Source organism: Amblyomma mixtum, chromosome 5, assembly GCF_055824585.1.
Source record: "Amblyomma mixtum isolate Tamu chromosome 5, ASM5582458v1, whole genome shotgun sequence".
Lineage (NCBI taxonomy): Eukaryota > Metazoa > Arthropoda > Arachnida > Ixodida > Ixodidae > Amblyomma > Amblyomma mixtum.
The window spans coordinates 186,757,253-186,769,681 of NC_143016.1; the positions used below are offsets into that span (position 1 = coordinate 186,757,253).

The 12,429-nt window shown below is 49.9% G+C and overlaps 1 protein-coding gene across 1 annotated transcript; it reads left to right on the plus strand.

Annotated features, from left to right (window-relative positions):
- Positions 1-357: 357 nt before the first annotated feature.
- LOC149345140 (uncharacterized) lies at positions 358-3,983 on the plus strand. The gene is made up of 3 exons (XM_089547376.1): positions 358-562; positions 2,759-2,884; positions 3,655-3,983. Exons 1-3 carry the CDS (start codon positions 358-360, stop codon positions 3,981-3,983), a joined length of 660 nt encoding a protein of 219 aa, XP_089403502.1.
- The last annotated feature ends 8,446 nt before the right edge of the window (positions 3,984-12,429 follow it).

The window sequence follows — 12,429 nt, forward strand, 5'->3', positions numbered from 1 at the left end:
AAGAAAGATTTGTGGCCTTTCCATTCCAACCATTCTAAGACCGTTAAGAGGGCTATCGCTTCCCAGTGCTTAGCTTCCGCACTAAAGAAGTCTTGCCACCATGCCATGCAAGCAAGCTTTGCTTCACAGGTGTCCGGGCTGTATCAGATTGCAGCTTATCAGCTCGGAAGCAAAGCAACTTGTCCCTTTCCTCCTCCCAATCCCTTTCCCTCCTTTCGTTCCGTGGTCTTGATAAAGGCCCGAAATAAACCGCCGAGGGCACACTTCGTGGGTCGGCGTAGCACCTTGCTGCAATCAGAGCCTGTCTTTTTAACGCTTGTTACATGGTGTGAGAAGTGGGATAGAAGCCGCGCCAGAATGGATGTTGTCAAGCCTCCAGAACCGCTACACCTGGCAGAAAACTTACGAAGAAACTGGCAAATGTTCAAGCAAAAACTGGAGCTTTTCTTCACGGCAACGCCTACCACGCCACCCAGGATGGAAGCCGCCAAGACCGCAATCCTTCTCAGTGTCGCTGGGGAAGAGGCCCACGACGTCTATAACAACTTCTCCTTTGCACAAGGTGAGAGTAGTGAAGACTACCAGACCGGACTGCGAAAGTTTGAGGAGTACTGTGCTGATGACGTGAACAAGGTGTATGAAAGACACGTTTTTCGCCTTCGTATGCAGGGTGAAGGAGAGCCATTTGAGCAATTTCTGCGGCATTTAAATAAGCAGGCCAAGCTGTGTGAATTTGGCGTGCTGGAAGAATCCATGATACGAGATCAGGTTGTTTTTGGTACTAACGATCCGAAGATGAGGAAAAAAATGCTGCGAGAAAAAGACCTTACGTTACAGAAGGCAGAGCAAATGTGTAAAGCGGCCGAGGTGTCAGCGCGGCAGAATGCCGTTTGGTCGAAAGATACCCTGCACGTAGACTACACCCACAAATCTGAGCAGAAGCGGAAAGCTTTTCGTTGTCGGCAATTCAACAGAATACATGCAGAGAAGGAGTGCCCGGCGTATGGAAAGACATGCTATGCCTGCAAGAAGCCAAACCACTTTGCGGTATGCTGCAAGCGTCGCCCGAGCCAACAGATAGATCAGGTTCAAGAAGAGAAGGCAGAGGACGGGTTCGACATTTTAGATATCGGTGTTTGTGGCATCGAAAAAGGGGCCGGTGCAGAATTGACGGTTACCGGAAACATACGTGGCCACGACATCAGGTTCAAAGTGGACACAGGTTCGCAAGCGAACATAATTCCTGTGACTGTTTACCGCCGTCTCTAAAAAACTCCGAGCCTCCAACAAAGTACTGCTGTGCTGAAAGCTTACAATGGCAGAGCCATCAAGCATGTCGGTCTCGACACAGAGGTTCTTTTTCTGAACGGTGTGGCGCAGGCGGTGACGTTCTTCGTGGTGAAGAAAAGCCGCCAGGCCATATTAGGACTGCAGGCATGTCAGCAGTTTGGGTTAATTCCAAAAGCTGTGGATTCGGTGAATTGGACTAAGCAAGCACCGGAAAAGGTTTTTCCAGACTTGTTCCGGGGCACGGGTTGTGTCGAAAGGCGGTACCAGATGGTTCTACGAGCGGATGCTGTTCCAGTCGTGCATCCGACACGGAGAGTACCTCTGGCTCTCAAGGAGCCTCTCAGACAAAAGCTGGAGCGCATGGAAAAGTCTTCCATCATCAAGAAGGTGGATGAACCCACAGAATGGGTGAGTCATTTGGTTATAGCGCGTAAAAAGAATGGAGCGCTTCGTGTCTGCATGGATCCGAAAGAGATCAACAAAAACATGAAGCGCGAGCACTACCCCATGCCAACAAGGGAAGAGATTGAGGCAGAGCTTTCGGGTGCGAAGTATTTTTCACGCCTGGATGCGAACGCAGGCTTCCATCAAATCCCAGTGGACGAAGCTACCTCTCGAGTGTGCACGTTTGCGACCCCGTTCGGACGCTACCGCTTTCTTCGTCTTACCTTTGGAATTTCATCAGCAAGCGAAGTTTTTCAGAAAACGTTAACAGAAATTTTCGAGGGATTGGTAGGCGTCCGCGTATACATTGACGACATTCTGGTGTGGGGTGACAGTGAGCAGCAGCATAACGAGCGCTTGCATGCCGTACTGAAGCGGGCAGAACAAGCGGGGCTGACATTTCACCTGCAGAAGTGTTTTTGGATCGAAAGAAATTGAATTTTTGGGCGACGTAATAGGTGAGCATGGCATACGCCCGAGTCGCAGCTTAGTTGAGTGTCCTGTCGCTGTCGGCCCCGAGAGATAAGCATGCGGTGCGCAAAATGATGGGCGTTGTTAACTACTTCAGAAAGTACGTCCCGTCCCTTAGTGATAAGACAGTCCTGCTGCGGAGCCTCGTAAAAGAAAACGTCATGTTTGAATGGACGGCCGCGCATGAGCGGGAGTGGCCAGAGATCTGCAACGCATTAACAAGCCCTCCGTTACTAGCTCTTTTTTTGACGAAGCGAAAGAAACAAAGATTACGGCGGACGCTTAGGGGACTGGCGCCCAGTGACTGGCGCCCAGTGACGTACGCATCAAGGACCCTAACAGATTGCTAAACACGCTACTCTCAAATTGAAAAGTAAACGCTTGGGATAGTGTTCGCTGCGAAAAGTTCCACCATTTTGTTTATGGCCGAAAGATCCTGATCGAAACTGACCATATACCCCTGCTTGCCATTTCACAGAAGAGCATTGGAGACATGCCACCACGATTGCAGCGTTTTTTTATTAGGCTTCTACAGTATGACTATGCTTTGCAGTTCGTGCCTGGCAAAGACTTGTTGCTGGCGGATATGCTGTCGCGGGCACCGGTGGCAACCAAGTTGTCGAGTGCGTCATGGAAAACAGACGGCGACGTGCATGCAATGCAGGTCGTTTCCAGCATCGTAAGCACACCGATGAAAGTGCGGCTGGAAAAGGAGTGCAGCGAAGACCCGTACTTAAGCGAGGTGAGAAAGCGAATTTCGCAGGGTGCGGCCATCGATGGTGAGCTCAAGCCATTTGCAGGAGAGCTGTCTGTGGTGGACGGAATATGTGTTGAAGGGCTGTGAAGTCGTCATACCCAAAGCTATGAGAGAAGAAATCATGCAACGAGTTCACGAGGGGCACCTCGGATTGAACAAATGCAAGGCCAGAGCATGGAGATTGGTATTCTGGCCTGGGCTGAACAGTGCTATTGATGCGCTCGTTCCGGGGTGTGGTACTTGCCAAAAGTATGCATACAAGCAGCAGAGTGAACCTCTCCTCATGCAGCCTACCCCCGATAGGCCGTGGCATCGCGTAGGAATTGACCTCTTTCAGTTCGGAGGCGCCTCTTGTGTGGTAGTATATGACGCCCACTCGAATTTCCCTGAAGTGGAGCAGCTAAGAGGCACAACGGCAAAAGAGGTCATGGAGAAAATATCCGCTATTTTCTCGCGCCACGGCATCCCTGTAGAAGTTTGTACAGACAATGGGCCCCAGTTCGCATCGAGAGAGTTTCGTCTCTTTGCGCAAAAGTATGACTTTCACCACATCACATCGAGACCTGAATTCCCGAGGTCTAATGGGTTAGCGGAAAAGGGGGTTCAAATAGTCAAGCGCATCCTTAAGAAGACCGATGAGTCACGCAGTGACTTTTGGTTGGGTCTGTTAGCGTATCGCTCTTCTCCCCTGGAAGATGGCCGTTCTCCTGGCGAACTGCTACAAGGCAGGCACCTCCGTAGTTCCCTGCCTCTGTACAACAAGCAGCCAAGTGTTGCAGTGCTGAAGCATCGGCAGTCCTTGGTAGGCAAGGTACTGTCACCACTGAAGGAAGGAATTTCAGTTCGTGTCCAAGGCGACAACTGGGCACGCACGACAACGGTAATCCAGAAAGCAGCACCGAGGTCATACGTGGTGGAAACGGAGGACCAGCGGCTCCTGAGACGGAACAGGCAACACCTACTACCCATTCCCGAAAAAGTCGGCAGCCCTCCAAAACGGTCTCAAGGAAGTGAAGACTAGATTATCGACAGCCGTGGGGGAAACGCGGACACGGACCAACAACATATGGTGGATCCGACACCCGTAATTCACGGATCAAGCCGGGATGCAGCCAGCCCTCAACAATCGCAAAGGCCTAGACCAAGCACGGTGGATCACACTACTCCGACGCCTGGCACAGATCATACAGTCAACTCGCAAAGCCTACGAAGATCAACCAGGCAACGTGCGGAACCTCGAAGGCTTCATTATTATAGCAACTTTCAACAAGTTTCAGAGTTTTTTATTGGGAAGAGAAGATGTATCAGATTGCAGCTTATCAGCTCGGAAGCAAAGCAACCTGCCCCTTTCCTCCTCCCAATCCCTTTCCCTCCTTTCGTTCCGTGGTCTTGCTAAAGGCCCGAAATAAACCGCCGAGGGTACACTTCGTGGGTCGGCGTAGCACCTTGCTGCAACCAGAGCCTGTCTTTTTAACGCTTGTTAAACGGGCTACAGAAAGCAGGCTTCCCGGCTTTCCTGGTTCTCTCCGTGGCGCAGTCCTTGCTGAAAAAGCTGAAGGGCAGCAAGGAAAACAACCGGCCTCAAGATAAAAAGGAGGCAAGGCCGGAAGTTGTACCTTACGTACACCACACTTCTCATAACCTCAAGAAGGTGGCCAATAAGTATGGCGTCGATGTGGTATTTTCAGCGCCGCGAAAACTCGCCGGAATATGTTCACGCATTGGAAGAAAAAAAGTACAAGAGTGCACCATCAGACACCGAATGCCACATGTTGACTGCAAGAAAGCAGTAGTCTACGAGTTCCCGCTTCCTTGCGGCAATGTGTACGTTGGACAAACCGGATGTTGTCTTAACGAGCGCCTGCTCGAACACAAGAATTCATTAAACAAGACAGGCGATCTTCCAGACCACTGCCAAGCCTGCTCGAAAGAGAAGCGTGTAGCCTGTAAGCCTCGACTATCGGATTGCAAAGTGCTATTGAAAAGCCGAGATAGGACAGAACGTGAGCTTGTGGAAGCCTTCTATATCAAGAAGCGAGGTGATAGTTGCATTAGTGACACATCAGTTGTTCTTCGCCACAGTGAAATGCTGTTTCTTGACGCATATGTGTGAGAGGTGAATGTCTGCGATTAAGAGCGATTAAGAGCAAAGGCTATATAAACGTTCTTCCTTGAATAAATCCTGTTGAAAGTGCAGCGCTCGTCCTGTTCCCTTACTCGTCCGTGTTGCCGTTTTGCGCTCTCATGTCTTTCACGAAGACGCAATCTGGCCTCTGCTATTCACCGCCTCTTTACAGGAAACGTTCTGAGGCCTGGATTGGGAATAGTTGTGGACAAGAGTTAATGAAGAATACCTGAGTAATTTGCGAATTGCTGGTTACATTGCTTTGCTAAGTCTCTCAGGAGATGAACTGCAAAGCGCGAACGATGAGTTAGACAGGTAGATCAGAAGGGTAGGTCTTAAAATTATCACGCAAAGAGCATAACTAATGTGCAACAGTCTCACAAGGAAACAGCAGTTCACAGCTGGTAGCGAGCAGCTAGAAGACGTAAGCGAATATACCTTCTTAGGGCGGGTAGTTGCTGCTGATCCGTATCGCAGGAGGGAAATAACTAGAAGAATAAGAATGGGGTGGAGCACATATGGCAGGTTCTCTCAGATCATGAATGACTGCTTACCAATATCCCTCAAGAGAAAAGGTTTGGTTTGGTTTATGGGGTTTAACGTCCCAAAGCGACTAAGGCTATGAGAAACGCCGTAGTGAAGGGCTCCGGAAATTTCGACCACCTGTGGTTCTTTAACGTGCACTGACATCGCACAGTACACGGGCCTGTAGAATTTCTCCTCCAAAGAAATTCCAGCCGCCGCGGCCGGGATCGAACCCGCGTCTTTTGGGTCAGCAGCCGAGCACCATAACCACTGAGCCACCGCGGCGGCTCAAGAGAAAAGTATACAACAGCTGCATCTTACTGGTTCTCACCAATGGACAAGAAACTTGGAAGCTAGCGAAAGGGTTCACTTTAAGTTAAGGACAACGCAGCGACCTTTGGAAATCAAAATGACAGGTGTAACGTTAAGAGACTAGAGGCGGGCAGAGTGGGTGAGGGAACAAAGGTAGGTTAATGATCTCGTAGTCGAAATGAAGAGGAAAGAACGGGCTTGGCAGGGTATGCAACGCGAAGGCAAGATAGCCTCTGCTCCTTAAGGGTAATGGAGTGGATTCCAAGAGAACGTAAGTGTAGCAGGGGGCGGCAAAATGTTAGGTAGGCGGATGAGATCATGAAGTTCGTGGAGATACGGCAGCCGCAGTTGGGAAATGGCAGTGTTAATTGGCGAGTCATGAAAGAGGTCTTTGCCCTGTACTCGGCGTAGTCAAGCTGGTGATGATGATGACGATCACAGGCTGTTCCACACAGACGCTATGCTATACAAGCCAGTAAATACGAATAGCAGTCTCCTGCCTAAAGCACTCGTGTGAAAATCTTGTTTCGGCCGTGCGCACTTCGGCAGCTGAAAAGGTAACTGGCTGGAATGTATGGAATCTAGAATACGAGGTCTGTTAGAAAAGTATCCGACCTTTTGCCGAAGAAAAAAAACTGGCATAACTGGAGCGTTTGAAACCTAATCACCTTCAAAGTAGTCTCCTTGGGACTCCACATACTTCTCCCAGTGGTGCTGCCATTGTTGGAAGTATTCCGAAAAGGCCCCTTTCGGAATGGAGTTTAGCTCAGCTGTCGTTGCAGCCATAATGTCCTCTCTTGTCTGAAATCGCGCTCCTTTCAATGGCCTCTTGATTTTGGGAAACAGCCACAAGTCACAGGAGGCCATATCAGGCGAGTAAGGAGTCTGTTGAACTAAAGCAGTCTGGTTTTCCGCGAAAAAAGTGTGAATTTAGTGCGAGGAATGTGCAGGAGCATTGTCATGATGGATGCGCCAATTTCCTGTTGACCTGAACTTCGGCCTCTTGCGCCACATAGCACCACGCAGGCGACGGAGGACATCCCTGTAGTATTCTTTTGGTCAATGTTTACTTTGTGGGGTTTGTACGCGTGGTGTGCCACACAGAGGGAGTCAAAGAAAGCAGTCAGCATCACTCTGGCATTGCTACGTACTCGGCGGGCCTTTTTTGGTCTTGCTGACGTGGAATGCTGCCATTGTGACGACTGGGTTTCCGGGTCGTACCTGTACACCCAAGACTCGTCACCAGCGATTATGGTGTTGATGAAGTCAGGGTCACTGTTTGTGGAATCCAGCATATCCTGTGAGACTTCAACACGAAGCTGCTTTTGCTCCAACGTGAGCAGCTTCGGCGCGAATTTCGCCGCATCTTTCTCCATGGCCAAATTTTCGGTGATAACGGATTGTGCAGAAAAATTGGTCATGTCCACCTCTTCCACAATTTCTCGGATAGTCACACGATGGTCCCGCGTCACCACAGCGTTCACTTCGGCAATGACCTGGTCATTTCGGCATGTTGATGGCCGACCGGAGCGTGGCTCTCTCTGCACCGATGTGCGGCCGTCATTAAACCAATTGTACCACTGCTTAATTTGTGTGCTGCTCATAGCATTGTCCCCGAAACCGTCTGAATATTCCGAATGGTTTTCACTTGGCTGTCGCCTAGTTTCTGGCAAAATTTGATGCAGTAGCGCTGCTTCTGTCGCTCCGTCATTTTCCTTGCAATAAAAAAACCGACGATAGCACTGCGCACTGCCTCACTCAAACGCTGCGTGCCAGTGACTGACGCTATCGGCAGGCGAGAAAAATTTGTGCATGCGCACGAAGGCTCAAGGTAGGCTGGTGCAAGCGTGCTTGTTTCAAATCCATCAGGTGTTCGTAAAAAAAAAAGATAGAGTGGGATACTTTTCTAACAGACCTCGTACATTCTTCTTCACTGTAGCATTCTAAATGTGAGAGTAGAAGTGGAATGGTACACGCGTACAGGCTACAAAACGACAGGAAAACGGCTAGTTTGCCGTTTCCTGTCTGCCTCGGCTATTTCGCTCGTAATAATGAAATGAGAACACCACAGCAGGCTAGCTCATGTAAGCACTTTAAGTTTACTATAGAATTGGTGCATCTTTGCTTCATGGGCTACAGCCGAAATTTCCCATTGTTGTCGTCCTCTTCTGTCTTCATATTTTTCACCAAATTCTTCATATCCTCTGTATTTGGTGTGTGTAGTGCCGGGAAAGGAATAAATGAAATGACGCTCGAAACAGTCGGACTAATGAAGCTCAAGCTGACAAAGGCTCTCACGAGTGGATATGGCGCGTTTTGACCCGTACGCTAGTAGTATATCTAGAAGAATTCGTTTCTTAGCTAGTTGCTGCATACAATCCCAAAGACCTACCGCCAACAAATAGACGCGACACAAAGAAGAGCACGCGCACAGGAGGCGGACTAACAACTGAATTTTATTCAAAGCATATATATAAGGGTATGACAGATAGGAGGCAAAATTGATGGGACGGATGCTGCTTGGATGCTGCTTGGAGGAAGTTGTCCCCTCACGGGGTGAAAATAACGCACATGAAAAAAGCTAAAATTTGGGGCGTAAAGTGCCTGGCCGGAAGATAATACTAGGGTAGTATGATAATACTGAGCAGTAATAAGCAGAAAAACGGCTCCAAAAACGGGGGGGGGGGAGTTCAAAATCAGAAAACCAAGGAAAGTTAAAAACGTCCAACCACAGGCGGTTACTAGGAGAGTGATTTACTGAACATGTGTCGAGAAACTTGACCAAGGTACACTATTTGTCAAAGGTTTAGAGCCCAGGGGGTTTATTTCTCAGCCTTGCTGTGAGACTCCTGAAGCATTCTGGGAAGTCCTACCCATTAAAGGGGGCAGAAACGGAAATATTCTTACCCAGAGGAAATTCGGAGCGCTGGAGATGCAACACGAACCACAAAGTGAGGCTCAGAAGCAAACCCCCTGGGCTCCAAACGTTTGACAAAGGCTGCACCTGGGTTCTTTATCGGTGAAAGCGACAGACAATTGTCAATGCTTCCAAAACTTCATGTGTTAGCTCCTGGCGCTTTTAGGTTAGGAAGAGAGAATCATGCAAGAAGGAATTACATCCACTCAGATCACAGGGCGCTCAATCCTGAGGCAAATTTCTGCTCTAAACGTCCTTGACAGGTCTTGAGCGTTCAAAAGCGCGTTCATTAAAGCATCGGCCGGTGTCCATATTGTCACGTAGTAGTGACTGCAGTCCGGCGAACAGGGAAACAACGAGGATGTCTTCGAAACGGAACTCTTTATTTGGGCTGACTTGCGCCCGCGAAGAACTGAATCACTCGGCGGCGGTGTCGCAACAAGCGTGCTCGGCGGACGTCGAACAGAATGCCCGCCGCTGTCGGCCGAGCCTTTTTTAAAGCTGATAGCGAACATTCGAGATAAACCTTGGGAAGTTACTAGAACATTCTGGCACAAAGTAGTATCGGCTCTGCCTTGATGCGATCAATCGAGATAAATCTAGGCGCGTCTTGCGTCACAAACGAAACGATAAAGCGGCGTGCCGGCAGCCTTAAAGCATGAACAAATAAACACAACAAACAAACGCTACAAAGATTAGCGGCATTACTCCCCTCTCAAAAAAGCATCAACTCGATCCTTTAGAACATAATGCGGCTATAAACAATCAAAAGCGGATTGTGCAAAAATAAACACCGAATGTGGAAACACGGCGTCGTTTAGCGTGCATGATAGGGCTTTAGGCGTACGACATGGACTACTTCTGGTCGTACGCGGCGTCGCTGGGATGCAGTCAATTGATCAGGGACGACTTCATAGTCCAATTCACCTAGCCAACGAACTTTGTACGGGCCGAAATAGCGGCGCAAAAGCTTTTCACTCAATCCTCGGCGGCGAATGGGCGTCCAAACCCAGACTCGGTCTCCTGGCTTATATTCCGCGTTGCGTCTTCGTAGGTAGTAGCGTGTGGCGTCGGTCCGCTGCTGGTCTTTCATCCTTAATCGGGCAAGTCTTCGGGCTTCTTCTGCGCGTTGTAGGTAGGCGGCGACGTCGATTTTATCTTCCTCCGTAACGTTCGGCAGCACGGCGTCCAGCGTGGTCGTGGCCTCTATGCCATGGACGAGCCTAAAAGTCGTCATCTGGGTGGTCTCCTGCACTGCGGTGTTGTAGGCGAAGACTAAGTAAGGCAAGATAACGTCCCAGGTCTTGTGTTCGGCATCGACATACATGGCGAGCATATCGGCGATGGTTTTGTTGAGGCGTTCGGTCAGTTCGTTGGTCTGCGGGTGGTATGCAGTTGTTCTCCGGTGGCTGGTTTGGCTGTAATGGAGGATGGCTTGCGTCAGTTCCGCCATGAATGCTGTTCCTCTCTCAGTGATGAGCACATCGTGGGCGCCGTGTGGCAGGAGAATGTTCTCCACGAAAAATTTGGCGACTTCTGCTGCTGTTCCGTTCGGTAGGGCTTTGGTCTCGGCGTAGCGGGTCAGGTAGTCGGTCGCTATAATGATCCACTTATTTCCAGATCTTGATTTCGGAAAAGGGCCAAGAAAGTCCATGCCGATCTGCTGAAAGGACCTTGATGGGGGTTCAATGGGGTTCAGAAATCCTGCTAGTCGGGTTGCAGGGGTCTTTCGTCACTGAAAATCTCGGCAGGTTCTCACATAATGTGCGACATCGGCAGACAGTCGGGGCCAGTAATACTTGTCTTGACCAAATATTTTAGGGGAATCCCCCAAGGTGGAGAAGATTTGTAATAAGGGAGTAATTACTCATTGACGTCCACCCGAGCGCAGCCATACGGCCACAAAGGAAAGCTATACAGCTTTCACAGAAACTTCGTAGTTAAAGAAAAATTCGTCCTGGTCCGGGGTTCGAACAAATCTTCTCCACCTTGGGGGATTCCCCTAAAATATTTGGTCAACACTGTTCCCACTTCGAGTTATTGATCAATTCGCTCTCGCCCTACCATAAGCTTGCCGTCCCGGTTAGCTCAATTGGTAGAGCGACTGCTCCGGTGTAGCGGTGGTCCCGGGTTCGAACCCCGGACCAGGACGAATTTTTCTTTAACTACGAAGTTTCTGTGAAAGCTGTATAGTTTTCCTTTGTGGCCGTATGGCTGCGCTCGGGTGGACGTCAATGAGTAATTACTCCCTTATTATAATACTTGTCTTGAATGCGGCGGAGGGTGCGAGAAAACCCGAGATGTCCAGCTGTCGGCTCGTCGTGTGAGGCCTGAAGAACTTCTCCACGCAGACTTAAAGGTACAACAAGGAGGTAGGCTGTCTTGTTCGCTGCAAAGTTCTTATTCACGAGGACATCGTTCTGTAAACAGAACTAAACAATCCTCGCTTGAACGAGGCGGGGGGTGAAGAAACCTTGCCTTCCAAGTATTCGATGAGGCATTTTATGTCGGGGTCCGAGTGTTGCTGTTGTGCAAAAGAGCTGGAGCTGATGGGTCCAAGGAAGGCTTCCTCATCGTCGTACGGCATCGGTGCATCTACATGGGCCCGTGACAGGCAGTCGGCGTCAGAGTGCTTGCGTCCGGACTTGTAAACGACGGCTACATCAAACTCCTGGAGGCGCAGGCTCCAACGAGCGAGGCGGCCGGAGGGGTCCCTCAAACTGGCGAGCCAGCACAGTGCGTGGTGATCGCTGACCACCTTGAACGGTCGTCCGTACAGGTAGGGGCGGAATTTCGACGTAGCCCAGATGATGACAAGGGATTCCTTCTCAGTTGTCGAATAATTAGCTTCGGCTTTAGACAGGGAACGGCTAGCGTACGCGATGACCTTCTCCACTCCGTCAATTATCTGAACGAGGACCGCGCCTAGGCCCACACTACTTGCGTCAGTGTGAATTTCAGTCTCGGCGTTTTCATCGAAGTGCGCGAGGATCGGTGGTGACTGTAAACGACGCTGAAGTTCCTTGAAGGCTTCCACTTGCGGCGCTTCCCATTTAAATGGCACGTCTGCCTTTGTCAAGTGGGTCAGTGGCTCGGCGATGCGCGAAAAGTTCTTCACAAATCGTAGGTAGTACGCGCACAGTAGGAGGAATCTACTCATAGCTTTCTTATCAGCCGGTGGTGGAAACATTGTGATAGCAGCGGTTTTCTGCGGGTCTGGCCGTACTCCTTCCTTGCTAACAATGTGGCCTAGAAACAGCAGCTCTTCATAGGCAAAGTGGCACTTCTCCGCTTTCAAAGTTAGACCGGACGATTTGATTGCGTCTAGTATTGTTCGAAGCCTTTTTAGGTGTTCCTCAAAGTTCGAGGCGAAGGCAACGACGTCATCTAAATATACCAGACAAATCTGCCACTTCAGGCCTGCCAGCACTGTATTCATTACTCGCTGAAATGTGGCTGGTGCGGAACAGAGACCAAATGGCATCACCTTGAACTCGAAGAGGCCATCTGGAGTGATGAATGCGGTCTTCTCGGGATCTCTTTCATCGCCCTCTATTTGCCAGTAGCCGCTCTTGAGGTCCATCGATG

Bases quoted from the DNA above. Each gene is read 5' to 3' on its own strand.
- LOC149345140 (XM_089547376.1), top strand. From the start codon at position 358: ATGGATGTTGTCAAGCCTCCAGAACCGCTACACCTGGCAGAAAACTTA. The intron at 563-2,758 runs GTGAGAGTAGTG...TATGCTTTGCAG, and splicing joins CAACTTCTCCTTTGCACAAG to TTCGTGCCTGGCAAAGACTT. The intron at 2,885-3,654 runs GTAAGCACACCG...CTTCTCCCCTGG, and splicing joins TGCAGGTCGTTTCCAGCATC to AAGATGGCCGTTCTCCTGGC.